Source organism: Mirounga leonina, unplaced genomic scaffold (genome assembly GCF_011800145.1).
Source record: "Mirounga leonina isolate KUSES-001 unplaced genomic scaffold, KU_Mleo_1.0 Mir_94, whole genome shotgun sequence".
NCBI lineage: Eukaryota > Metazoa > Chordata > Mammalia > Carnivora > Phocidae > Mirounga > Mirounga leonina.
The window spans coordinates 54,679,296-54,706,513 of NW_023270855.1; the positions used below are offsets into that span (position 1 = coordinate 54,679,296).

General features: G+C 53.4%; 1 protein-coding gene across 6 annotated transcripts in view; it reads left to right on the top strand.

Annotated features, from left to right (window-relative positions):
* Positions 1–27,218, top strand: part of RANBP3 (RAN binding protein 3) — a 53,792-nt gene that overhangs the window by 23,305 nt on the left and 3,269 nt on the right. For 2 of the 6 annotated variants that reach the window (XM_034997878.1, XM_034997879.1), the window contains 13 exons: positions 1,423–1,611; positions 9,401–9,437; positions 9,520–9,606; positions 11,432–11,503; positions 16,578–16,643; positions 17,397–17,489; positions 18,669–18,787; positions 19,923–20,042; positions 21,970–22,073; positions 23,235–23,313; positions 24,447–24,549; positions 25,103–25,227; positions 26,901–27,021. In XM_034997878.1, coding sequence (XP_034853769.1) covers positions 1,423–1,611; positions 9,401–9,437; positions 9,520–9,606; positions 11,432–11,503; positions 16,578–16,643; positions 17,397–17,489; positions 18,669–18,787; positions 19,923–20,042; positions 21,970–22,073; positions 23,235–23,313; positions 24,447–24,549; positions 25,103–25,227; positions 26,901–27,021 — 1,315 coding nt within the window. Of the gene's footprint in view, positions 1–1,422; positions 2,282–9,400; positions 9,438–9,519; positions 9,607–11,431; positions 11,504–16,577; positions 16,644–17,396; positions 17,490–18,668; positions 18,788–19,922; positions 20,043–21,969; positions 22,074–23,234; positions 23,314–24,446; positions 24,550–25,102; positions 25,228–26,900; positions 27,022–27,218 lie in introns of those variants that run through there. The other 4 variants (XM_034997877.1, XM_034997881.1, XM_034997880.1 and 1 more) reach the window with 4 other exon arrangements.

A 27,218-nucleotide genomic window follows, 5' to 3' on the forward strand; every position in this document is an offset into this window, starting at 1 on the left:
TCAGTGCCTCCAGGGCACTTGAACACTTATGCTCTAAAAGCAGGGGTTAAAAAAAGAAAGTCCTATGTGGTTCCAATTGGAGATAGACCATTTTCCACAGAGCTCTGGGTTTAATTTTCTCTTATCAGGTGTTGGCGCGTGGACCAACCTTTATGTCCTGAGCAAGTTTGAGGAACAGCTTGAGAAGGAAGGCCTTTGTGTGTGTGTGGATCTCCCCTGGATAGGAAGAATCAATTTTGGTGATTTTTTAGATGTATGGATGAGTTAACATTTTGTTTCTTTTGCCTTCCTCAGCATGTTTGAAAGTTCTCTTAAATTCTCTTTACGGAGTTCCTTTCATCCATCAGGCTTTAAGAACTAGCCCCCAAGCCCTATCTAAAGAGATTTTAGTCACTTCACACTCAGAAGAAACGTGGCCAGGTCTGTGGAAAGACAGGGTAGCCACTTAGTTCACAAAGCGAGAAAAATGGCTCCGTGTTATGAACAATGCCAAGCAGGAGATTTGGGGACCAGAGCCCATCTGTTCCATGACACCAGCTTTGTAACCCATTCCTCAAGAAGAGAGTCTTGGCCACAGAGCTCTGGGTCCACGGGAGCCCCCCCTAGAATCCCAGGAACCACCTCGAAGGATGCCAGGGGTGTTGTACTTTTAAGGACAAAGACTTCCAGAACCAGCTTTCTCTTGCCCTGGCTATTTTCTAAATACACCCTTGCCAAGGTGTTTGGGGTGAACATGGGAGAATCCTAGGCCAACTGAACTCCTACCCATGTGATACAAAACCAGCTCTCCGTGTCTCTGCCAGCTGGTTTGGTCACCACACATCTGCACTCACTGAGGCGAGAAAGCCTTTCCTTGATCTCAGGTTTAAGCAGAACGAATTGAAAGGTGCTGGAAGCACTCTAGCAGAATGCAGAAGCCTGTGAACCCTCTTACACCCCGTTTTGTAGCTGTATACTATTCCAGGCCTGCCTTCCCCACCGTAGTGGACAGAAATGGTGCTGAGGGCCAACTTCCCTCATCAGTATTCTTGCAGAGATGGGTCATTAACCTCTAGGGATGATCAGACATAGTCGCCCCTGTTCCCCTCCAGTAGAGGCTCTGCCCCCATTTTGGCCACCAAGAGTGTTGTTCCTCACTCACAGCCTATAAGCTCTGTAGCTCCATGCTGCCTGTTTTGAAAATGGGGGCCCAGGCCTCCTGCAAAATTAAACCTCAGCCAAGCACGTTCATTTTCCATTCTTTCATTCTGGAGGGCCAGTTCTGTTGAGCAAAACAAAAGCATGTACCAGCTTTCTTGGCTCGTCCTCCTAGGCGGGAGCGGCTGAAGTCTGAGCGTCTCCAGCCCTTTGATCCCTGCCCACCCCTGTCCCACGTTGCAGCCTTTATTTACATTGAAGGAAAATTGTCTTTTTTGCTCCCAGTCCTCTGCAGAGCAAAAAGACTTGTCGGATTCGGGAGAGGAGCCTCGGGGGGAGGCTGAGGCCCCCCACCATGGCACGGGTCACCCCGAGTCAGCTGGTGAGCATGCCCTAGAGCCTCCTGCCCCCGCTAGCGCTTCAGCCAGCACTCCTGAAGCCCAGCTTCTTCCTTTCCCGCGAGAACTGGCAGGGGTAAGTCCACCTCTACCCAGCACTCCACAGCCTGGGGGGCCCAACCCAGATCGGCCCCTTTCCCTTCGGGTGCCTCCGATTCAGACCCTAAACCACAAGCAGCTGATGAGAACTGAAAAGGTGCTCATGATCTCTGCAGCTCCCTTTAATTCTTGCTGCCAAAAAGTCAGGAAAGATTGAGTCCCCTTTTACACTGAGACTTTCTGAGTGGGGGAATTTGTATACACCCATAGTGAGAAGCTAATCCTGTTTCCTGGAAGAGACATGAGGGGTCAAAAGAGGGATTGAAGAATGGGGTAGAACCTTCCAAATCAAATTCGACCCCCTCTCCGTCCTTCCATTTTTCTTTCTCCTCTCCCTGATTGGGCATTCAGGCTCAGGGTCTTAGAAACACCAGAAGCCCCGATTTCCTTGGTCCAGAGGAAGAGGAGGTGTCTAAGGCAGACTGCCTTGCAAGACCGATTGTGTTTGGACTGTGGTTAGGCTGTGAACCGCTTGTCTTCAATCAAAGCAGGAAGAAGAAAAGACTCTTCCTTTGAATCCAGAGGGAACCCCTTGAGCCCTTTCTCTTTGTGTTGAGAAGGCTTTTGAAGATTATAGGTGGAGAAGATTGTGAACTCTCAAGAACAAGGAATGTCTTGAGTGTTTGGAGGTTGATAAAATGGGAAAGGTAAACATCATCCTACATTCAGGATTGAAAACTCCATGTGGGTACCTAAGCCCCCCCCATTCTCGTGGCAGGGTAAAATGGCTCTCAAGCAAGGAAGCAAGGGACCCTGCTCTGCACACCAAGCACTGGGCAGCCATCCAGGGCGTCACAATCCCAGACTTTAGTGATCCCATGTGTCATATCACCAGGCCCCTGTGTTCTTAAGGAAATCATTAAAATTCAGTTACAGCCACTAAACCCTGGGACACACAGGAAGAAGTGATATTCAGCAAAGGTGAGGTTGGAGGCCAATTTTAACATTTGGGGAGGAGTCAGTGTGTGGTGGGAAAAGAAGGAACAGTTTTTACCACGTGCCAGGTGGGAGTGACAGGAGGCAGTCCCTCATGGCACACAAGTGGGTTTGTGGGCCCAGTAAAGATTCCAGCCAGAAGGCACTCACACCAAAGTGTTCTAGGGGCGCAGCCCTCATGAGAGCACTAGAGCTGACAGAGTAAGAATGAGGATGTGATCACTTTTTCGGTTGGGAGCCAAGCAGCTCCTGGAATCTTCTTCTGAGTCGGGTATTATGAGTTATTGTGCCTTCAGCCTTCGCAAACACAGGAAATCATGTTCTCAGTTCCCTGAGTTCCCAGTAAAGATGACCTTCATGTGGATCTGCCCAAGAGGCTCCAGGGCCTTTTGCGGCTGCCTGGTTTGAACAGCAAGCTTATAGAGCAGCCTCTAACTGAAGGGGCTGAGGGTTTTCAGTTGAGACTAGCAAATGGGTAGGTCACAGAGGTTGAGGCACAGCAGCTGCTTCTCCAGAGGCACCTAGGGGGGGTCTCACCTTCTGCTTGTGGCCAGGCCAGATGTGGATTTCTGAGGCCTGGCCAGTGGGACTTGATGTCTCAGTTCTTGTGGACTTTGGGTCAGAGGCTCTAATCCCAAGAAATTCAAACCATCCCCAGCCCGGCCCTGCAAGGTCAAGTGTTAACAGTAGGGAACCTCAGGATGGGTTGTGGGTCACTGTGGGAGGAAGTCAAGTCTTGGGGGAGCAGTTGATGAATGTATCAGCAGAACAGCGAAGGCCACGCACGTGACACACACATGTGCTATTTCGTTTTAGCACTTGTAACTATAGGAATCCCCAGTTCCATCAGAAGTCCCAGCAGGGCCACTGTTGCATCATTTGGTGACAGCTCTGAGCCAACCAGGGCTAGCACAGAAGACTCCAGCTTGTCACCTCTGGCTGCCATTAACTGGCTTTCTTTAGTGATTGGGCGTGTTCAAGGCAAAGTAAACATTTTTTTAGGTCAGTTAGGGCATAAATCAAGGCAGCTTCCTCTTGGGCTCAGGTGGTTCTTTGGTTAGCTAGGAGTCATTGCTTTTGCAGCCAAACAGATTTGGATCTTTCCCGGTACCACACTGGAATTCAGGAAACCGCCCACCCTTACCCAGCCAGTCTCGCCCATCACGTTTAATCTGTTCTTAATTGCATGATCCCTCGAGGGTATGTAAAGCTGCGAGTTCTTTATAATAAATAGTGGCTCGCTGAATTGTTGCTTAAAAAGGGCCTGCTCGTCTTTCAGTCTCCCCAGACTCTGGCCATCGAAGACTCAGTACCGGGAACAAGCCTCTATATATCAGACTTACTGGCTCTCAGAAGACAGCTTGGAGAAGACCAAACCACATCCAGATTAAGTTCTCTGATCCGGAGAAAGCAGGCAGCTCTTAGTGCTTACTCCAAGCCTGGCTTAAGTCCCCTGGACTGAAGCTCAGAGCCAAAGCCCTGTGGAGCCTGAAATGTGTTTATTAGACCCACCAGGAAGCTTAGACAGGTTCTGGAACCAGACCCCTGGCTGGACAGCTTCCCTCATCTTCCAGTGTCTGCACGGGATTTGACCCTTATTCTGCTCCCACCCAACATTCAGACTTTTGGGGGCCACAGCTCTTTTTCTTTCTTCAGTGTCTGCCTTTTTGGTAAGAACTTCTGAGCTGGTCACCTCAGTAGCAGAATAAACAGCATGGAATTGGCCAGTAGTCCATTTGAAGACAAGGACGAATCAACAGGCTCCTCCCTTGATTGATTTTTCATCCTGGGCATCCATTTTCCTGCAGCCACAGACAGCGGGCTTTATAACCGGTCAGTCACATTGAAATCACTGAGGCCCAGGCAGACCAAATGGGTGTCTGGCGTGGTCTTGTTTTCTGGTCTTTTCTGAGAAGTCAGGAAGGCCAAGAGTGCTGTTCGTTCCTGCTTACTCTACCTGTGTGTCTGTGTGTCAGCTTCTGGGACACAGCAGCCAGCTCCATTCCTTCCCCTGGACTGGCCTAGCACCTTTGTCCGCCTTGAGGCCAACCAGGCAGCCTCATGAGAGCCATGTTCTTCCAGGGCTTTGAGGGGGGCGTGCGGGATCCTTGATAAATGTAACGATCGTAAATTTTCACTCTTTCATCCTTTACAAAGAACTGAAGCTTCCCACATCTACAGTTCCAGGGTCCCATTCTGGGTTAGACGTTACCACCTGTTTTGTACTTGGCAAGGATGTGCACACCTCACAGAATAAGCACCTCCCCGCGAGGTTCCTGTGGCTCTGAGGAGAGCGAGATGCCACTCCTGCCGTTCTTCCCACCCGTCCCTAGCAGCCACCATTGGGGGGGCTTTGCATCTTCTGTAAGCCCACTTCACTCGTTCATGCTTCCTGCCACCAGGGAAGTGAATTGAAGGATTCTCTTTGGGCCTCTTTCTTTTCTGCCTCCTTATGTAAGTGTTGATTTGGGATATGTTCGTCGTGGTGTCCCAAATGGGCACTGACCCCAGTGTCGCCTAGGTATCATCCTGAAGCCCTGATCCTCACAGAGGTGGATTCTAGTGTGGGAAGAGGCAGAGGAGGAAATGGGACATTCACACCTGCTTCTGCCCTGGCTCCTCCCCAGAGGAATCCCGGAAGCCTGCCCTTAGAGTCCTCCTCACATGAGTCCCTGTGGCAGTGGCTTTGGATGCAGACTTCCGGGGTCCAAGGAGTTGCAGCTGCAGGGCGCACCCCTATGTGTGTCCCAGCCATTGTTCTCAGCTGATCCGTGAGTGGCCTCTCCCTTGGTTGGGGTGAGGGGCGGAGGCTGCTGTGTTTGCGCAAAGTGTGTGTGGAGCTGGCGTTGGCCTCGTTTTGGGCCAGGGTGGCTTAAAGGGGAGTTACTTCACCCCAGACCTTTCCCTGTGTGGGGAGAAGACAGCACGAGACAGCCAGACAGCAAGCTCAGACCTTCAGCGCAGTTGGGGGGTGCAGACATCAGGCTTCTCCTCACGCTGGCCACTGTTGAGGATTTCTGGAAGAGTCGGCATATCCAAAGGCAAGCAGAAGTGACTTCCTCATACATTCCGTCTCCTTGCTTCCTTGTGCTAGCTCCTATTGAGGAAAGTTGCTGGCATCAGTTTCCTCACTGCTTCTGAGTTGGCTAGTTCAGACCCCGCAGGAGATTCCAGCAGCTTCTGGAAGGTTATCCCTGGTGGTGTAATTTCCTGTGTTGTCCTCCCCTGGCCGTGGCCTCTTAGCCTTTCCAGGACCAAGAGGCCAGTCACATGCCTCTTAGAAGAGATTTGGGGTGTGGGTTTGAGGGTCTCCTGCATCTGAATCTTGTCTGGCCGGGCACTTTTCTTCAGGTCCCTGAGGGGGCTATGATCAACTCAGGCTCCATTTGTGCAGTGAATACCTGCTGATCGTCTTTTGTGCACAGCATCCTAGGGGTTGTGTGAGCTGTGAGCAGAACAGCCAGACGGACACATTAGATCATTTCCAGCTGGTACACAAAACAGGGTAGAGGCCCGAGGGAGGTAGAGGAGCAGCTTCCGCTCGCTGGGTGGTAGGGCAGCAAGTGAGACGGGTTCACCCTGGGGGAGGCTAGGAAAGGCCTTGGCGAGGCCACACTGAGTGGACCTGCAGGAAGCGCGTCCCAGGCCTGGGGGGGCGGGGCAGGCACACACAGAAGGAATGTTGAGGCAGGAACAATGTTGGCGTGTTTCAGAAAACGGGGGAGACAGGCTGCACCGTGACAGCAAGGAGGGGTGGTTCAGGACAGACAGCGGGGTACCCGGAGGCCTCAGCTCCTGGTCTGGGCCCACTTCTGGGGAGGGGCCCCGAGCACTCATCAAACTCTACAGGAAACTCAGATTCCTGAGAGGTTTGGGGTGTTGTTGGCATAGATAAGAAAGTTACGTGTCTTTAAGACCCCCAAAATACACAAAGCAAAAACGGACAGAACTGAAGGGAGAAGAGACGATTCGGTCATCTTGGAGAGCTCAGCACCCCCCCTTCAGTAGTCAGTAGAGCATCAGGACGGAGGATGGAGGAGAACAGAGAGGGCCTGGACAGCACTCTAAACCCACCTGGCCTAGCGAGCCGTCTGCCCTGGAGAATGTCGAGGGCACTGTGCTGCAGAGTGTCCGGGACGTCCTCCAGTGCAGACAGACCATTTGCTAGACCACAAAACAAGTTTTGATAAACTTAAAGTGACTGAAATCCTGCCAGGTCTTTTCCAGCCACAGTGGAATGCAATTAGAAATCTGTAGACTTCTGGAAATCCACACACGTGGAAATGAGCCCAGCTAGCCAACAGGGCAAAGGGAAGGTAGGTGTGGAGGCCTCTGTGGGACTGCGGTGGTGGCGGAATACCCTTTTCGGCAGCTGAGGAAACAGGAAGCAGGGCGTGTGTAACACAGGGACACGTGCCTTAGCGGCTTCTCTGGGGCCCACTGTGGGCTGAGGGCCACTCCTGGGACTCAAGCTAGTGGGGACCCAGGCACAGGTGACACAGAGTGAGAGGTACAGAGGGGTGCAGGGGGCAGGGGTTCTCATGTGAGAAGCCAGGGAAGAGCGAGGAGAGTGAAAAGAAGCCAGCTGATGAGGGAGCAGCGTCTGCAAGGCCATTTCCAGATCCCAGGAGTCGCTCTCCAAGCGGAGATCCCATGGGATCCGAGAGGCTGCCACGCGTGGGGTTGGTGCAGCCGGAATGCTTACTGAATGACAGGAGAGAGGCCAGGAGCCACGGGACCGGAGCTGGGAGTGGGCCCAGCTCCTGTGAAGGAATAGGAAGGAGGTACCCGTAGTCTGCGCCTCCGTGATGTCACCCAGGGAGGGGGATGGTCCCAGGAGAAGAGGCCTGCTGTGCCCGCGGCTTGGCTTTGCATTTTTGGACGCCACCCCAGGCCTGAACCCAGTGAAAGGAAAGCGCTGCCGGAGTATGTGTCTCAGCAACACCCCCAGCGCTTCGCCCTGGGCTCAGGACTGAGTCCCCCACCCTGACCCCTCATATGGCTGCCCTGGGACATGAACTCTCCTCTTGTCATGCCCTTCCCAAGGGCATAACATCCAGCAGAAGCGAGCTTGCTGGGAGAGCCCCCCCCCCCCAAGTCCAGGTGTCAGCCTTGGCCGGGTGTCGGGTCAGACCAAGGGCTGCCTCACCTGCTTATCTCGCTGACCCCTTCCATCTTCCTGTGGGGGAGGTGCTGGCACCCCCATTTCCCAGGGAAGGAAACCGAAGCCTGGGCGAGGGAGAGGATTTGCCCAAGGTGTGGCTTTAGGAGGTATCGGAGCTGGGAGAAAGTAAGCTCTGCGGGCCTCCCAGAGGGGTTGAGCACCTTCACACTTTGCTCTTGTGGTCCGGCCGCCGGTTTGTGCCCATCTGAGGCCTGCCTGCTTTCCTCCTCCGGTGTTCCACTTCATCTGGGGCCCGGTGGTATGTTCACGGTCGCCCCGAGGACTGTCGAACCCCTCTTGTGTTAAGAGGGGTTTGTTTCCCAAGCACTTTGATGGATGGCCTCCTCGGAGCCTCCTGAGCACCCGATGCAGGCATGGGGACAGCAGTCCTCCTGGCCCTTTCACAGAGACTTGCAGGGAGCATTTAGAACGGACTTGAGCGAGAAAGGCTTGCATTTCTAACTCAAACCCAAGTTGTGGGCCCACTCGGGAGGAGAGAGTTCAGGTTGGAATCCTTTTCTCTACTGTCTCTTAGGACGGGGTCCACAAACTCCGGCCCTCTGTCTGCAAGCTAAGGTGGTAGAGTATGCATGTGGCCCGAGAAGCTGAAAGTCTTCTGTGGCCCTTTACGGAGAAAGTCCTGCCCAGGGCCGGCGCCCCGCTCACAGCCCATTATTTACGTTATTTAGGGCAGTTGCCACCTTTCCACCCCGCCCTGCAGCTTGCAGAGCACTTTCCCAGGCAGGCCTCCTCTAAGCCTTAACGGCTCCTCAAGGCAGGTGGTCCTCGTTTGGCTAAACTTGACCCCTAGGGACTTTTCTGAAAATAAGAAAATTGGCTCCTCTGCTTGCTCGCACATAGGTGCCCCAGGAGGAGGGATGTTCACCCCTCAACGTTTGCTTCTGGCTGCTCGGTTCTGGAGAGTTGCAAGTCTGTGAGGGAGTGGATATTACCTGGGGGTGGGAGCGGGGCTCATCTTAAGGCTTCTTGATGGCTAGTTCACATTCTAAAACTAAAGGTTGTTACAGAGGAAATTCTTTGGCCACCTTCTGTCTTAGCTTGTGATTTCTCGGTAGGTTGTGTGGTCAGCAGAGTTGTCACGTTGGACAATTATGTTCTGAACACTTTGCAGCAGACTTAGATCCAAGGCATGGAAGTTCTCTGTTGCTCTGGAAGTAATGGTCCACCTTGAAACAGGGTTCCGCGCCTTGGAACGGGCCAGGCAAGGAACAGAAATTGCTGCGACCCGGTGTTAGGCCACATTTTAAATGGTCCTGCTGCCCTCCAGAGTGGAGCGGGTCGCTTGCCAGCTCTTGGCAGAATGAATTTCAGCCAGATAGCGTTTCACTGTGCTTGAGTTGAGGGGGCGGCACGAAGTTAGCTGTGACCTATGGAGAGACAGAGAAACCAATCTTTGTGCAGTAAATGCGTCCTCAGCCTTTAGGAGGACTCCTCGGCCCATGGCCTGGTAAGGCAGACACAGAGCGTTCCTGGGGGGCATTTTTGAGCGTTAGGTTGAAAGTCCGTCCGACCTGGGTGTCTGAGCTCAGGGAGTTGGCCCCCAGCGCCGCGTTTCAGGATGAGTTCATGAGGGAACTCAAGCTGCTGGGTGCTAGCTGGGCAGCCCGGCCCTCGCTCACCACCCTGCCGTGTGCTCTCATTTCAGAGGCCAGCTGGAGGCTCCAGCCCCGAAGGTGGAGAAGGTGAGGAAATCTCTAAAACGTCTCGTTCTATTTGGTTGTAAAAGTGGAAGCAGCCTGATTTTCTCCTCCTCGTTTTCTGTAGATTCCGACCGAGAAGATGGAAATTACTGCCCTCCCGTCAAGCGAGAAAGAACGTCCTCTTTAACCCAGTTCCCACCTTCACAGTCAGGTAACCGTCACAGACCTTTGCCGAGCATCCGTGCTGATGAGTCCGCTGTCCCCCTGTGGTGCCTCACACTCGGCGTCTGTCTCCTGCCCGCAGCCAGTTAGAATCGATCTGAGATTCTGTTTCTGTCAGGAATGAAGCTGGAGGTGCCCGCCTCTGGAATCAGTAACACTTAACAGAGGGTCGTGACCTAGTGGACTGAATTAATTTCATGTCCTCCTTCCCAGGTTTGTGGCTGTATCTCTAGACTGAAAGCGTAGGAAGTGGGAAATACAGTGTCCTCCTGACCCTTCAACCATGTGCCTAGAGCTTGGCAGTCTGGTTGAGAAGCGCAGACACACACACAGTACATATCGAACCAGGTGGCCCCAGAACACACTTTGATGATGGAATGTCAGGAGCCCGCAGAGGAGGAGGGCTTGGTGGAACCTTGAGGGGTGGGCCAGGCTAGGAGCCTGTGGAGGCTCTGGATGGGGCCTTGGCAGACCAGCCCGGGGCTTGTTAAGAAGACCCGTGCAGCAAAGAGGCAGTTTCCCAGGGTCGAGAGAGTTGTTGGGGCTATTTGGTGGGAGGTGCTGTGATCCCCGGGGACAGCCTTATAGATTCAAGGGTAAACACTGCCTCAGGGCTTGCCCCCACTCCTCCTGATCTTGACTTTGTCCCCCCTGGCATCATCCATCTTCTCCGTCTTGGCTGTCTAGTGCAGACTTAGAGATGCGCATGTATTCAGAGAGGAGCTCCGGTTACCCAACTTGGCGTTCCTTCTTGGGAGGTTTATGTGAAGCATTTTATACCTGTGACCCTAAAGGACAGCACTTTAAGGGGAAAAGACGCCCTGGAAGGTTGTTTCTGCTTACAGAAGTGATGCAGACGTGACGGGGGGCACCATGTAGAGAGTGAGTGTCCTTTCGAGATCATCCCTGCAACACACGGGATTTCACTCCTGTTTCCCTTAACACTCACTGTGGACATCGCCACACCCTTTCTCATGACTGCTCGAGACCCTCCTGAATGGATACACTGTCCTTTGCTAAGCAGGCCTTGAGGAACCATCAGGACAGTTAGCAGTCGGGCTTGGGGAGCCCTCCTTTTCTCCCTTGTTGCATATGGGTGTTCCTAGGAAACAAGGGAGCTTCTGCCCCATGGTGATCGTTTGTGCTCCTTCCCGTTCACCGCGCCCTGCTGCGCCACGCCCTGTGCAGAAGGTGCCTCAGAGGAGGAGAGGTGATTTGTGCTGTGGCCATAGGCTGTAGGGACAAAGGACGGCCGAACATTTCCCTTCTGCTCTGGCTCACTGGCATAGGAAATAGCTCTCCGGCACCAGGGGTGGAGACAGGAACGGAGCCGGTATCTTGGAAGGCGTGGTCTGTGCCCTGCATTCTGATTCTGCTTAGCTGTGTTCTGTCTACCCGGTTAGTTCTTCAGCTCTGAGGCCCATTGCATTACTGCCTGGCCCACACCCAGGGAAGCAACTGATAAGTGTAAAGTAAGATCCTAAACAGGTGAGGGGCTGGGGGTGCAGCCAACCAGCAAGCCTCTGGCAGGTGACAAGAAGCAGGGCCTGAGGCTTGGAACATCCAGTTCATTCTGCTTCCCTCCTCGCTGCTCCCATTGGGGCCCACAGTGCCACAGAAAAGCCAGGGGCACGAGGACAAGATAGGCGGCCACAGGAGACCACAAAGGCCTGGTTCATAATGCTGAGCCCCCTACAGTGCAGCTTAGAGATCGAGCCTTCGTGTGGGAGAGGTGATCGGGTGCGTGTGTGCCCTGCCTACTCACACTGTTTTTCCTCTTGTTCCCTTCCCTGCCCGTACCTCCTTGTCCACAGTATCAAAAAACAATGTTTTTATGCCGTCAACCTTCTGCGAGCCATCTGCAGGCAATTCTGACTCAGAACCAGGTGAGCCCTCATGTCCCCTTGCCTTTTACTACCAGTCACTGGGGGTTTTCCTGGGTTGAAAAACAGTTGATATTGTAAAATAAGATCTTAAACAGGAATAGGCAATTTGAAAACCGGACTCTTTTTCAGCTCCTAAGTGTTTTCCCAAATCTTCAGCTCATAGACTTGGAATCCACTGTGAGGCAAGCTTCATAAGCCCTTAATTTTTTGTTTCTGCAGGAGGGCCTGGTCACAAGGAGTCTTTAAGGTGTTGGTTGATTTTTTTGTTCTTTGGTTTTCGTGGGTTTTTTTCCCAAAAACAAAAGCAACTGTAAAGAGGTGTATTGCTTGTTTTTCAAAATGGTACACAAGTAACACGTTCATGCCACTTTTTAAAAAAGGCAAATGGGAAATACATAGAGTAAAAGAATCTGCCTACCCCTCTCCCTCTCCCACCCCAAGGTAACTGTGTGAGGTCGATGGAATTTTCCAGACCCCTTTTCTGTGCATTAGAGTCTCACATTAATCAATATTACTTAGACCTGTTCAGATAAATATGTAAGCATATTTAATCACAGCATATTAAACCTTGAAGTAAAGTAGCTTGCTACCCTCTGAAGACTATGGAGCCTTCCTTTTTTGGTCTTTTGCTAGAGATCCAACTCCAAGGTTTCTTGAAAGTTTCTCCCACGTGGCTGAAATTCCTCATAAAAGAGTTAATGAGCAAGTTCAACTACCCGAATTCTGTAACCCAGTCTGCCTTATATAAATTCATTGCTGACTTCAAAAGCATTGCGAGATAAGTCACACTCTGGCAGGAGGGCAATGTTTTTATAACTTAGGGGATTGGTTCAATAGCACCATTTCAAACAATAGAATTCATTCTGACTCTGAAAGCAAACTGTTTTGAGCTGACCCCCTCACTAAGTCCTGAGGAGAAGTTTGGTGTGTCAGCGTCCGTGGGAACCCCTGGAGTGCTGGCTTAGCAAGTAGCACTGTGAACTGTAGGGGCGGTGTTAGCCGAGGTGATCCTGTTATGGTCTAGGGGGCCAGTCGCTGAAGCTGCACGTCTAGATCGCCTCGTGCTGTCAATTTCCATTACAGATCTCAACACCATCACCTCTAAGATCTGTGAGTGATGGCCTCACTCCCCTCTCTTGCCCCACAAAACCTTTATCCCGCAGCATTGAGAGCAGGGCCGCCCTGAGAAAACAGGGTTCCCAGGCCTGCTGAGGGGCACCAATGCAGCCTCGCTTCCTGGTCCATGAGGCAGGTTGGAGTCGTATCAGTCCTCTTCTGTCCTTGCCTGTCTGCCTTTTGTTTTTTAGCTTTAATTTTTTGGGGGGGGGGGTGTAGATTTTTAACTTATGGAAGAATTTTATAAAGCACTTCCATATTCCTTTACCCATTCAATTTTCCCCAGTCGTCCCAATGCTGTCCTTCATAGCAGAGGGGTCAGATGCCGGATCATATACCCCATATCTCCCTTTCCATCTAGAATACTTCCTCATTCTTTGCTTGATGTTTATGGCCTGGAAGATTACAGGCCAGTGAATTTGGAGAAGTTTTTCTGTCTGGGTTTGTCCAGTGATTCCTGGTGGTTCTGTCCAGGTAGTGCCTTTGGGGCTCGAATTCCACAGAAGCAAAGCTGTGTTTTTCACGCTACCCCGTCCTAGGTGGCACGTGGTGCTTACCTGTCCTGGTACCTGTGGGGCTAATTTGGCTCACTTGGTTAGAGTGGGCTCTGTCGGTTTCTCCGCTGTGAGATCATCCCCTTTTTTTCTGGAGAGAGAAGCCCATTCCTCTCACTGTTCCCCTCCAGTGTCCGCCTCCACCCATGTTCTCTTGCTCGGATTAGTCATTACGGTGACGATCCATCACCAAAGGCCGGGGTTGGGGGGGCGGGTCCTGCCTTCTCTGTTACTAGTACGCTTCATTGGTGTTCTGTAAGAGAGCTATTCTTTCTCCCCACTTAGCCCCTTGTTCTATTGTACAGCAAGATCGATGCATGGATTCCTGCTTTAGTCAGTGGCTTACATTCTGTCATTATTAGTACAGAATTTCTTTTAATTGTCCCAGATTTGGCTAGCGGGAGTCCCACCGAGCAGGTTCCTGTGCCCTTTTGCCACGGCTCATTATTCTTGTAAGCACTTTCTTCTGTCCTAACAAGAGGCTCCAGACTCATCATCGTCTCTCACAGGGGTCCTTCTCAAAGGGCTCCTTCTTCGTGAAGAGTGGTCTCCAGAAACCAAGATCTGCATGCTCAGCAAGCCCACCGCTGCTGGGACTCTCACACACTCCCGTACCTATGCACATACCTATGTGTACACGTACACGCGTTTCTTTGTCTATATCTGTCTGCATGTGCGTGTAACCCTGGGTTCACATGTATACTTCCAATCCAGCACCAACAGGGTTCACCTGAGCCTCCCTGCTTCTTAATTCTACCTATCTTTCTGACAGAAACCTGGCTCCCTTTGTCTGCAGGGCGTGTCCCATCGCTCTACGCACCCCCCTTGCCCCCGTACATGCCAAGCACCCTCCCACCTGCCCCGGCACCACCCTTGCCCCTGCCCAGCCCCCGCCAGGCTGTCTCCTCTTAGAGCCTTTTCAACCTCTGGCATACACCAAGTTGAAGTTCCCCTGGGGGTGAGCATTGTTTCCCGCAGATGTCACTTGGGGTCTTCCCAAGGCAGGGCAGAAAGCACCCTCAAAGGAGCCCGCTTGCTTTAGACGTGATTAGGAGGAAGGCGAAAGCTGCTTCAGAGGGAACCACCTCTTACCCCAGTGAGCTCACAGCGGGGCACGTGTATGCCCTCAAGAAGACCCCGGGCCAGTCACTCGTGCACCCCAGTGACCCTGTCATGTGTGCTAGGGCTCTGGCCATCAGCAACAGCTTTTCATTGCACCCAGGTCATGTTGTAGGTAAAGTGAGTTTCTTGAGGCCATGAAAAGAGAGCGTCTATTTTGGTGAAGATGGGGCCTGCAGGCATGCCTCAGCTTGGCTGTCCTGTGAGCACACCTCCCTGCTGCCTTGGGCTCCTTCTGTCCCCAGTCCTCAGTTGCCATGACAGGTGTGGCATGCCTTGTCTGTCTTGTCTGTCACCTGTTCACTGCAGCATTCAGCGTGATTTCTTGTGCGTCTGCAGGGCGGGCCGGGTGCCAGGCCCCGTGCTAATGGATGCTCCGTGGCAGTGATCATCCACGCCTGCACCCCCACTGGTCAGCCTAAGCTGGCTGCAGAGGTCAGTTGCCGCTGGCGCTGCTCTGCACAGAGCAGAGAGGTGGAGATCAGTCGGTAGCCACAACGTAAGCATTGCAAAGCCAGCTGTAAGGCCTCTTAAAAATTATCTCAATTGTGAATTCCATCTCAAATTTTTTTAATGCTTGTAAATTGCCAGTCATCTTCTGAATAGTCCTGAGCTTTGGAAATGTGATTCAGTATTTCTCTCCTAAAAAGGAACATCTGGCAGCATGTCTTCCCCTGCATCTGTGGTGTCTGATTCTCCTGAACCTGGTTTTTATGACCGCTCTCTTAGGGGAGAGACCCCAGCTCCGCTAACACAGGCCCTTGGAAGCCTGGTGGACTCAACTCCTTCCTACTAACTAGCAGGGAAGAGTTTTATAATCCTGTTTTTGCCCAAGGAGATCAGTTTGGCTGACCAACCCCAGACAGCAGGAAGAAGGCTTTCCTGCTTCGTTGAGAATTCTGTTTGACTGTTTTATGCCTCAAGAGTTTGGTCTGAGAAGTCATTTGTGTTGTTTCAGTGTACAGTTGGTTGGTTTTTAGTGTATCCACAGAGTTGTACAGCCATCACCATAATTAATTTTAGATCATTCCATCACCCCAAAGAGAAACCCCATCCCCATGAGCAGTCACTCACCGCCCGTGCCTCCCCCACCCCCTGGCAACCAAGAATCCACTTTCCGTCTGCAAGGATTTGCCTGTTCTGGATGTTTCATGTAAATAGAATCATGTACTGTGTGATCTTCTAAGACATTTTCCCATTTGTTTGTCTTTCTTCCAACGATGTTTTAGAGTTTTTGTTGAATTTATTCCCAAGTACTATTCTCTTCGGTGCTATTATAAATGGAATAACAGGTTTTCATAACTTCATTTTTGGAGTGTTCATTGCTAGCGTATAGATATACACAATTGATATTTGTGTATTGATCTTGTTCCCTGCATCTGACAAGGGTTTTTTCAGATGAGTAGGACCTTAGCACAAAAGCGAGGTTGCCTCTGGTGGCCCAGAATGCTGCCATCCCTGTGCTGCCCCAGGAACTGACCTAACTGTTGGAGTCACAAGGCTTTTTATGCTGATCCTTCCTGTCAAAGCAGATTAGACTGTCCCCACTCCCCGCCCTTTATGAAATCAGCCACCTCACCCGCACACACAGATGACCAGTATGGACCAGTGGCCCTGTTGAAACCAGGTTTTGAGCCATCGCCCTGCTTCCTCCCCCTTCCTTGTCCTCGGCCTTCCAGTGTTCTCAGCAACAAGGTGAAGCTCTCCAAGCACATCCGGAAAGAGAGAGCAAGCTGGCCATCTGCCACCTTTGATCTTTCACCACAGAAACGTGTCTCATTTCCCAGACATCTGCTGGTAGTACAGAGGCTTCTCCTGATTACAGATGCATCCTCTGACCAGACAGGTCCTCTGAGAAAGGGAGACCGGTCCCAGGGGCCTTAATGGGGTGGCTCCCTGACATTCTCCAGGGCCTGGGAGCCCAGCACAGCTCCTGGCAAGCCGTTGGGTGAGGTGGCCCAGGGGCGGACCAGCCTTGCACTCACTGTCATTTTTGTCTCTCACCTTCGACACCCCCCGGTCTTTCATTATCAGCACCTTGCCTGGAGCCAGCACTCCCCGCACCTCCCTGGCTCCTCCTCGTCCAGGCCGCCTTATAACCTTGGTGGTTGAGCCGGGCTTTGGCATTCCGTGTTAACTCGGAGGCAGCTCCCTGGTTCTCCAGGCTCCTGGCCACTGAGATGCAGACCTAGCGTCTTCCCCTGCCCTTGACCCTCTCGGCTTTGCTGCTGCCCCACCTCCACCTCCAGGCGGCCTTGCTTTTTGTCTTTGTCTTCTGCTTGTAGAGGAAAAGAGCAGTGGATTCCGGTTGAAGCCGCCAACACTGATCCACGGCCAGGCACCCAGTGCCGGTAGGTGCCCGCCTTTGAGGAGGAAAGTGGAAGGGCCGTCTCTCTCACGCCCTTCCTGCCCCTGCAGCATCTGTTTGCACAGCTGCCTTAGGCAGCCCAGCCGGCATGCTTCAGGCTCACCTGCTCTCTCAGGTCATCTCAGTTACCTGGCACCTGAGTACTGAAAAGCCACTTTAAGGAGCCCATCAGACCAGGGAAATCCTCCCCTCTGTGAGCCCTCCGCCACCCTGAGGAGGGGTGGGGTGGTGAGGGAGCAGACTTGGCTTGGTGTGGGGCTCTGTGCCCAGCGATAACACAGTTGGTTCAGGCCATGTCTCCAGAGCATCCCAGCCCCGGAATGCCGCAGAGGAAGCCCGAGCACAGTGGCCATGATCCAGCGGCGTGCCGCTGGGGAGCAAGGCCTGGCAGTGGTGCAGAGTTGGAAGCATTCTCTTGTGCTTCTTGCCCAATTTGTGTTTGGCAGATGGATTTTCTCAGCGTGGCACTTTGAAAATCAGGTGCAAAGGGTATTTTTATGTGAGCCCGAGCAGAGTCCTAAACTCAGGGGGGCTGCCTCTGGCTCTGTGCTTTCCCTGCACCATCTGTGCTTGATCCTTGAGCCCAGCACTTGAGGACAGCTGTCCCTTGGTTCCCCCTATAGCATTACTATACTCAATGAATTAATTTCCGGAAAGCCCCTGAGAGCCTGTACGGGGCTGTGTGTTTCTGCCTACTGTGTCTGAGGGCTGTAGGCAAGCCGACCTCTGTTCTCAGGTCTGCCGAGCCAGAAGCCCAAGGAGCAACAGCGGAGTGTGCTTCGCCCGGCAGTGTTACAAGCCCCACAGCCAAAGGCACTCTCACAGACCGGTAAGAAATGGCCCTGGTGCCCAGGCTCGAAGTTGGCCCGGGATAGCTGTGTCTTGACACAGGTGACTTGGCCATATCTGCTGAATGCACTCAGAAATAGAGTACCGGGGGGGCGCCTGGGTGGGTGTCTGCCTTCAGCTCGGGTCATGATCCCAGTGTCCTGGGATCGAGCCCTGCATCGGGCTCCCTGCTCAGCGGGAAGCCTGCTTCTCCCTCTCCCACTCCCCCTGCTGTGTTCCCTCTCTCCTTGTTTCTCTCTCTCTATCGGATAAATAAATAAAATCCTAAAAAAAAAAAAAAGAAAGAAAGAAAGAAAGAGAGTGCTGGGGAAGCAATCCTTTAAGTCCCTGGTGAGCCCAGGGAAGACAGCAGGCCCAGGTGACCGCCATGCTTTCTGCACACGCTGGCTTCATAAAAGCTGGCTCCCTCCCGAGTGTCTCCAGTCCATCCCAGCATGTTTGCAGGCAAAACTCAGCCCTGTGTGTCTGAGAGACTTGAGGGGTCATTTTGGTTATGTGTGCAATTTCATCTGATCTGCCACCCTTAAGACCTAACTCTTAAACCATATTTCCATGATCTCTGCATAGGTCATGGTGTTCAGTTGACCCTTAATTTCTTAATACTAATGACCTTTTCTTGTTTTCCTCTTTGTCTCTCCCTATAATTCAAAAATTCTTCATCAGAAGCAATCCAACATCCCACATGAGGGAAATAGTATTTCTAAAGAGTTTCAACAGGAATGCTTTTTTATAAGCTATGCCAACCAATCAGCCAGATTTAAAGCTGTGCACATCATGTGATCTCAACTATTCATAGGGCGAAGTGCATAGAATCAAGATGTTATGAGTAAAAGTTTGTTTTATAAAACTCATAATTGCTCCTTATTCATATATATTCTTTTTCTCTTTTTTACCTTAGTTAGCAGTATCACTTCTAAGTACCCTGAAAATTCATACAATTCTTTGTGGAATAAGCAGTAAGATATTCTCATTTCTGTGAGGTTTTAGTTCTGGGTTCGCTTGGGTTTTTTTAATGTAAGAATTTGTGATTTTCAGTAATGATACCAGATCCTTTTCTTTAAAAAGGAGAAATTACACAATGGGTCTAAATGGTAGAAGGGAGCGCTCGAGGTCCCACACTAAACCCCCGTGACCCCCCACTGTCCTCTTGTCCCGGCAGTCCCGAGCAGCGGCACCAACGGGGTCAGTATCCCAGCAGACTGCACGGGGGCCGTGACAGCGACATCACCCGACAACCCCGCACGGAGAAGTCCCTCCGATGAGGTGCGAGCACTTGAGGTGTGTCTGCCGGGCAGGGAGCACGTGAAACTTCCCGGAGCTTCGCTGAGTGTGTGGACAGTTACCTGCTCTGAGCAGCGCCAGGGTGGGCCCGCGTTAAGGCTTTCTGGATTTGCTCAGCAGTGTGCGTGCGCAACGGCAGCTGATGTCCATAGTTGCTAGAATGCCAAGGATGGTCTGTCCGCCGTTCCAGACTGCTGCACTGCCCGGGCCCAGCACCTCCCCGCTGCAGAGGGGGGCTGGCGTGCCCACGGGCACTCTGCCCGCCGGCCTCTGGGACGTCCCTAGGGCCGGAGGAATGGCTGTCATTGATGAGGTCTTGTGCCGTTTTATATGGAGAGATGTCTCCCCTCCCTGTTTCCACACCTGAACAGCTCGGGGATTCGTATATGTGGGCCCGTTCTAACTGAAGAAAGCTGCCGGGGGGGTCAGCTCAGAAATTTTTTTTTTTTTTTTTGAGCAAAGTCTAGGGTTCTGAGATTTCGTAGGCCAAGAGCATGTGTTTCCTAGCAGTATTGCCCAGCTGCTGACAAACAAGGGGCGTGTTCTGAAGAGCCTGCGTTTGCGGGTGGCAGAGGCAGATTTGACATGCGAGTCACAGCACCACACCAAGGCTTCCGGACACAAAGCCGAGCTGCACGCGTGTGTTTATTTCTACTCGGCCGTTTTGGCAGCTAAACTGCTGCCTGAGGTTCTGTACCCTCCACCTCCCCCACATCCCCCGGAGATGTTGGAGCGCACATGGTAGAAATGATCGGCTACAATTCATTTTTAGAACATCCCTGAGCCCACCACGCCCCTCCCCCCGACCTTCAAACCAATTAGCAGAATTAAAATTAGGAACCATCTCTGCAGCCTGCTGCTGCTGGGAAACTTGGATAGCTAGGGCAGCCAGCGCAGCAGGTCCGCTGCACGGCTGTGAGCTGGAGGGACGCCGAGAAGCGGCCCGGCCCCGCCACCTCCGCATCCCTGGTGATGCGAGGGCAGGCCAGGCCTGGGCAGCCGCCGCCGCCCGGGGACCCGCGCCACAGGAGAGGCGGCAAGCAGATGGAATGGCGGGAGATGGCCCATCTCGCTTCTCGGGGCTAACCTGTCACTTCTTTTCAGTTGTCGTCTTGTTTGTGTTTCTAACTAGGAGAAAGAGCCCCAGAAAAATGAGTCTAGCGATACTTGTGAGGAGGAAAACTGTGAGAAAAAAGAGCAAGTTGCACAGCAGGCGTTTGTGTTCGGGCAGAACCTGAGGGACAGAGTCAAGGTGTGTGATCAGGGGCCTGGATGAGCGCTGGCACTCATGAGTCGGTCTGTTCTGCCTCCTCCGGGTTCAACAACGGGAACTCCGCTTTTCCTTACAAAGGGCGGGGAGGTGGAGGCAAAGAATGTGCCTGTGGGCTCCTGTGGCTCGTGGTGCTTCCAGTGGCTTCTTGTTTTGCATGCCTTCCATGCTGCACTGCTCCGCTCCCGGCACACTCCCTGGCAGGCTCCCTCTTTCTCCCGGGAGCAGGGGACAGGGAGGCAACCGAGCATGCCTGTCCCTGAGAACCAGCGTTTTCGTAGCAAAGGAGACAGCATGATCCGATGCTTTCAGCGTCGCCGGAGAGATTGTTGTTGCCTAACTCGTGGGCTTCTCTGTCCTGGCACTAAGCAACATTTAGACTGGCTCATTCTTAGTTGTTGGAGGCCTGTCCTGGGTGTTCTAGGATATTGGGCAGCATCTCTGGCCCCCACCCTCCAGGTGCCAGGAGTATCCCCCGCCCCCTGTTGTGGCAACCAAAAGTATCCCTTAGTAGTGCTGAGGGTTCCCTTTGGGACCAAGTCACCCTTAATTGAGAATTATTACCTTATTTTTTTAAGGTAGGGCAGGTGGGAAAGGAATTTTTCTCTCCCACCGGAGGCAATAGCCTCTGTCCCCTCCTGGCTGCCCTCAAGGGCTGTTGGTGTAGCCTGGGGACTTTGAGTCAGGGGGGAGAGCATCTGGCGGTGGCGGGGAGTCTGGGCTCTAGACCCCGTGCGCTGGCGCTCTGGGAGACCAGGATGGAGCAGCACTACCTTTCCAGCCACCGGGATGGAGCGTCCCTCTGTGCCATTTCCAGCAGAGCAGCTCGTCTGGCAGGAGCTCCTTTAAAAGCCTGAGAGAGAGCATCAGTGGCTGCATCTGGGGACGTCTGTGGTTGTCACAACTAGGGTGTAGATACTACTGCCATCCGGTGGGTGGAAGCTGGGGATGCTGCCCAACACCCCATGGTGTCAGGGTGGCTTCCCCACGGAGAACAATCCAGCCCCCACGTCAGTGATGCTGAGGGGGAGAAACCCTGCAAAAGGGGAATGAAAGTCTCTCCGGCACATAGAAAACATCAGGCTGTGCCATTTGTTTTCTCCTTTGGTGCTCACTGTCCAACAGAAACACAAATCCCCAGGGGTGAAAAATAGGCATTGCTGTTGCATGGCTTTAGCCAAAGTAATGAGTCCCTTGGGGGCTGCTTGCTCCAGGGAGGAGGAAACGAGAATGAAGGGCCTTGAGATCCACCCGTGCTGGGGAGCAGGGGCCTGGCCTGGGCCATCAGGTCGATTCTGTTCCTAGAGCTTAGGGGGACGGCTGCCTTGAAATTGGGATGGGGGCCACATCTTAAGGAGGCCCAGGGCTCATGTGATCTGTGGTTTCACAGTTACATGCCAGCTTCTTGGTGGGGGAGACTTCTTGGCACCCTGAGCTTCTGCTTTCTCACTCATAGGATGAGGTGAATGATACCCACCTCTCAGGGTTCGATGATATATTTAACAGAGCTGGCGCGGCAGTCAGCTGGCATAAAAGAAGCCCTCGAGAAACGATGCTTTTATTATATTTATAATAAACCCCTTAAAATACCAGATTTGGAAGCGTTCTGTGACCTCTCATTACAGAGTATTGGTGGAAAGGGCAAGATGCCAACCTGAGGGTTTTGTCGTTTTTTTTTTAACAAGGCAGAAAAAGTTTCCTGATGCCTTATGAACTGCTTTTCTATCTTAACTGTTAAATGGTGAAGTTGATTACGGCCCCCCCACCTCTGTGTGTACGTGTGTATACACACACACACACACACACACACATGCTGTGCCATGTGGCCTAGGGGTACAGACAGGCTGAGCTGTAAAGGTCCTGAACAGGCGGTTGTCTGAGCAGTAAGTGTTGCCTCTCTCTTCCCCAGTTAACAAATGAGAACACTGAAGTAGCTGACATGGAGAATGCCGGACACCCCAGTTCAGAAACGCCAGCTGCGACCAACTATTTCCTTCAGTATATCAGCTCCAGGTGTGTGTCTTGGGCCTGGTGCCCAGCCTCAGAGCAGCCCAGGGCCGTCCATCGCTTTGAGCTTGGGGCCCGGGGAGGAGGCAGCAGCTGGACCAGGAGCCAGCCTGGTCCTTCGTGGGGGGGAGGGGGAGGGCAGGATGGAGGTGGGGGTGGGAGGAAGCCGATTTCACCAGAATCCTGGATACCCCTGGCTCCTCGCTTTGTTCCCACTCTGGGCACAGCTGTGGAGTGGCCAGGATGGCATGCTTCAACAGACAGACAAGGCAGGACCCAAGTTCTGCTTGGCCTCAGAGTGACCTCTGTCACCCGGATCTCATGCCCCGAGCAGAACCCAGCGGGCCAGTGGCTGCTTGGCTGCCTCCTGTTACCTGCCAGGTTCCGGCCTGTGGGGACCCCTTACCCTGGATTTGGGCTCGCTGGTCGTTAACACTGCTGGTGGTGGTGCTCACTAATGGCCTGGGTGCCCCATGGATATTTCAGAGAGAAAGTGTGTCCCTGCCTAGGAGACAGGCCAGTAGAGTGCATAGAACTGGGCGTGGACTTCAGAGAGGCCTGGCATGAATGGTGGTGACCTCACACTTGGCTCCCTGGACCCTGATTAGCAAAGTACATTGGATGTTGTTTTAAAGACACGTTTTTTGCACTGCAGCATTTCCCAAATTGGGATGCACTTAGAGCTGTGACATCTTAAACTGGACGAAATGTGATGGTGACTGCAGCTCCAAGGTCACCCAGTGTTACCTGCCGGTGGCCCAGGGGTGGGCGGTGTCCCCTCCTTTGTGCAGGCCAGGGACTGGTGGGTTCTCTCGGGGAAGTAGGTGGTGCCTGGTCTGACCTCTGTGATCAGCCTCTCTCAGGTGCTGTCCTCATGCACCCCGATGGGGACACCCGCCTCGAGGAGCTCGGGGATGACAGGTGGCCGTCAGGCACGGCACGTAGTGCCCGCCCACATGCAGTGGGCCCCTGGCTCCGAGGCTTGTGAGCACCTGTCCTTGGCATGCCGGGCCCCTCCCCCAGAGGGGAGGCTGGGCAGTGCCCACAGCTGTGCTTTCTGCCTTACCCACTCTGACCGTGCACACGTGTGTGCAGCTCATGCGAGTGTGCCCACTGCCTTCCCCGCTCCCACGGGGTGCCCACACCCACAGCGTGCCTTCTCTTCAGTTTAGACAACTCGACCAATAGTGCCGACACCGCCAGCAACAAATTCGTGTTTGGCCAGAACATGAGCGAGCGTGTGCTGGTGAGTGGCCCCTGTGGGGACTGTTTTTCCTGGGGCCCCAGGGCAAGGGACATGTGAATATGGCTGCCACCTTGTCTCCTATGAATGGGGATGCTTCCAGTTGCAAGAGAAAGAAGACCCAGCTCAGACCTGGGGGGCAGCGTTGTTGCACCAGGAGGCTCTCGAGGGCTGGTGTTCGAGCTTCCTGCCGTTCTTCTCTGCCAGCTAGCTTAGCCTCATCCTAGGACAGGCTTCCCCTTAAGTGGGGCCATGCTTCCTCCTGGCTGAGGCCAGCTGCAGTGATAATCATCTGACTGGAATCCTGAGCCACCTCTGGAGCCAAGGGAGTTCAGCACCCCTGTCCCTGACCATGAGGCTGCAGCATGGAGGGGCTTTGGGGAGGTGGCCTTGGAGGGGCCCCTGCAGAGTGTCCCAGGTGTCTCCTGCACGCACCATGGCCACGCTGTCTCCCCTCCTAGAAAGCCTGGCCAGCTTGGGATGGGGTTCTGGAATTGTTTACCTGCTTCCTTATTTTTGTTCCTTTTCTTTCCCTGTCGAATGCCTAGGATCCCTTTGTGTCCTTTGTGAGTGTGGTTAAGGAGCTGTTTCATCCCACTTCATTATTTCCGTCTTTGTCTCAGTCTACATTACATTAAGGAGCTTCCTGCAGCTTTTCTCGAGCATCAATACTGTCCTTTTCCTGTTACAACAAAGTGGTCCAAGAGCTGCCTCACACAGAGATAAACAGCTGGTGGCACGTACCTCCCCGAGATGTCGGGGGAGGCCCCAGTTGGGGACTCGGAGGGCAGTTCGTCTAGAGCAGAGAAGGGTGGATTTGGGAGGGCCAAGCTGCCTGCATCGTGAGGGCGCTTTTCTGTAGGTTTTACCGCCACATGATGCTCGAGGATCGTTGTGTGGAGACGGCCCCAGGCTGGAACGCACCCCCTGCGGAGGGGTTATCTAGTCTCATCTGCCGGGTCTGGGTGGGTCCCCAAAGCCGCGAAGGAAAGGCCCTCTGCAGAAAAAAGCCCTCTGCCCGGGAGACGGTGCCGAGAGCCGCCATCCCAGCAGAGGGGCTTCCTGTTCCACGGCAGCCGACCCACCAGGAGCACCCAAACATGCTCTCCTCCCCGTGTGCTTCCGTCTCCCTGCAGAGCCCACCCAAATTAAATGAAGTCAGTTCAGATGCCACCAGGGAAAATGCAGCTGCTGAGTCCGGGTCCGAGTCCTCATCCCAGGAGGCCACCCCTGAGAAAGGTATGCTGCGGTCCCACCACCTCGTGGGAAGGGTACCACGTGACGGGCACTGTCCACCCACACCCCCGCCCAGGAGGGACATGGGCCCCAGCTCGTGGCAGCCACCGGGGCAGAATTGGAAAGCCAGGGGCGCTGGTTTTCAGCAAGCAGAGAGGGGACATGTTCATCCTAAAACAGAGAGGCCGTGGTGCTTCAGGATGACTCTGGGGATAGGGTTGTTGAGGTGGCTGTCCCTCTCTTCCTTCTTGCCCTGAGGTGGGGGAGGGGAGTTTCCCTTCGGTGCTCTGTGGGTGGACTCTCTCTGCTGTCCTCCTGTCCTCTACCGAGTGAATGGCAGTGGGAGATCTGGAGCCACGCTGGCTACGAGCTCCCAGATGGTCTCCCCACAGCATCCGGGGCCAGATTGCTGTTATGTTTGGGGTCCGTTCCACATCCCAGGAGCCGGCACCCTTGAGGCAGAGCCAACCCCTTTGTTCTGTCTCCTGTGACGTACATACACACACACACACACACACACACACACACCGGCAAATAAATAGTCAATGTCGTTTAGCTAATAACATTTCAGAGTCCCTGGCCGAGTCAGCAGCCGCCTACACCAAGGCAACAGCACGGAAGTGTTTGTTGGAAAAAGTGGAAGTCATCACCGGGGAGGAGGCGGAGAGCAACGTGTTACAGGTGAGGCAGGCCTGGCCGGGGGCATCTGGCTCTGGTGGGCCTCCTGGCCCTCAGGTGGTGGTGTGAGAGGCCAGCCGTAGCCCCCAGCCTCTCTGTGCACCACCCTCCGGGACCTTGTGGCGGGGCCTCCAGAGTTCAGTGAGCGCTAAGGGCCTTCGAGTCTCGCTTTCTTTTTGAGAAGGATCTGTTTTTGAGGCATTCTCGATAGTTCTGGGAGAAACTGTTGTAAATGCACCCAGAATGAACGGCTGTGATTGGTCACACTGGCACCCCATGGTGTTTTATTAGGGAACCGGGATCCCAGATGCACCCCAAACTTGTCCTGCCTTTCCTCTGCATCTTGGGGCAACACGTCCACTTCAGTGGGCCTCATTCGTCTGCTTTGCGTTGTTGTGTGCATGCATGTGTGTCCGTGACCTGCATGTGTAGAGCACTGGAGAGTTTCTGATGTGGCATTTTTAGAAGTACTACTGCTTCTGCCCACTCAGCACTGCTGTGAAATCCATACGAGCAAAGAGAGTGACTTGGTAAAGATCTGCACACTCTGAAGGGCCAGGCGTGGTCTCTGTTGCGTATTCTTTTTTTATCTATAGAACAGCTTTATTGAGATAGAACACGTATACTATGGAATTCCCTCTTTAAAGTGTGTGTTCACGTAGTTATGCTGCTGCCACCGCCATCAGAAAAGAACATTTTAGTCCCCAGAAAAGAAACTGCCATCGGCAGTCATCTCTCATGCCCTCCCCGGCCCCTGCGAGCCCCCTTCCCATCGTGGATGAGCCTGTTCTGGACGTGTCCCCATGTGGACTCACACCCCGTGTGTCCTTCTGTGTCTGGTTCCCTCCCTGAGCCTCGTGGGCTTGGGGTCCATCCCCGGGGCCGCACCGAGTGACGTGCGTGGAGGGACATTCAGGTTTCCAGCTTTTAGCTAGTATGAATCGTGCTACCGTGGACGTTGTGTACAGTCTGGTGTGTGCAGATGCGTGGCATTTCTCTTGGGTAGATCTTCAGGAGTGGGGTGTCTGGGCCGCACGGCGATTCCACATGTAACACTGTGAGGGACACGTTTCCGCGGCAGCCGCGCCATGTGTCGTTCCCCCCCAGCCGTGTGTAAACTGACTGTCCACCAACCGCCCGCCCCCCACCCCCCCCGGGCACCTGCTGTTACCTGGCTTGTGATGCCATCCTAGTGAGTGCGAGGTGGTATCTCATGGGTTTTTATCTTCGTTTCCTTCCTGATTCTTTTTTTTTTTTTTTTTTTTTTTAAAGATTTTATTTATTTATTTGAGAGAGAGAGAATGAGAGAGAGCACATGAGAGGGGGGAGGGTCAGAGGGAGAAGCAGACTCCCTGCTGAGCAGGGAGCCCGATGCGGGACTCGATCCAGGGACTCCAGGATCATGACCTGAGCCGAAGGCAGTCGCTTAACCAACTGAGCCACCCAGGCGCCCCTCCTTCCTGATTCTTTCGTGCTCCTCTGACAATGTAAAATTCATCTTAGGTGGAGGACAGGACACAAAACTGGCCAAGGGCTAGATGTGCCCCCTGGGCCATCGTTGGCTGACCCCTACCTAGTAGTTCACTCAGGCTAGATCGAGGCTTCCCAGAGTTTGTCCACACCAGTGTCCACCCAGCCAGGGCCCCGCTTACCCAGAGGGCCGCCTTGTGTTCCAGATCCAGTGTAAGCTGTTTGTCTTTGACAAGGCCTCACAGTCGTGGGTGGAGAGAGGCCGGGGGCTGCTCAGGCTCAACGACATGGCATCGACTGATGACGGGACGCTCCAGTCCCGACTAGGTGAGCTGCAGTGCGGGGTCTCTGGAGAGGGCCCGGGATGGCACAGAGTTCCCAAGGCCCAGGAGGGCAGGATCCCCACGCAGGTCCCCACTGGAGAGCCCCAGCACTGGCGGCCTGTAGGCTCAGGCCCTATCCCAAGGCTCTCGCTGCCAGCTCTTCTGTGACTCTCCTCTTTGTGAGTGTGACAGTAGATGAAA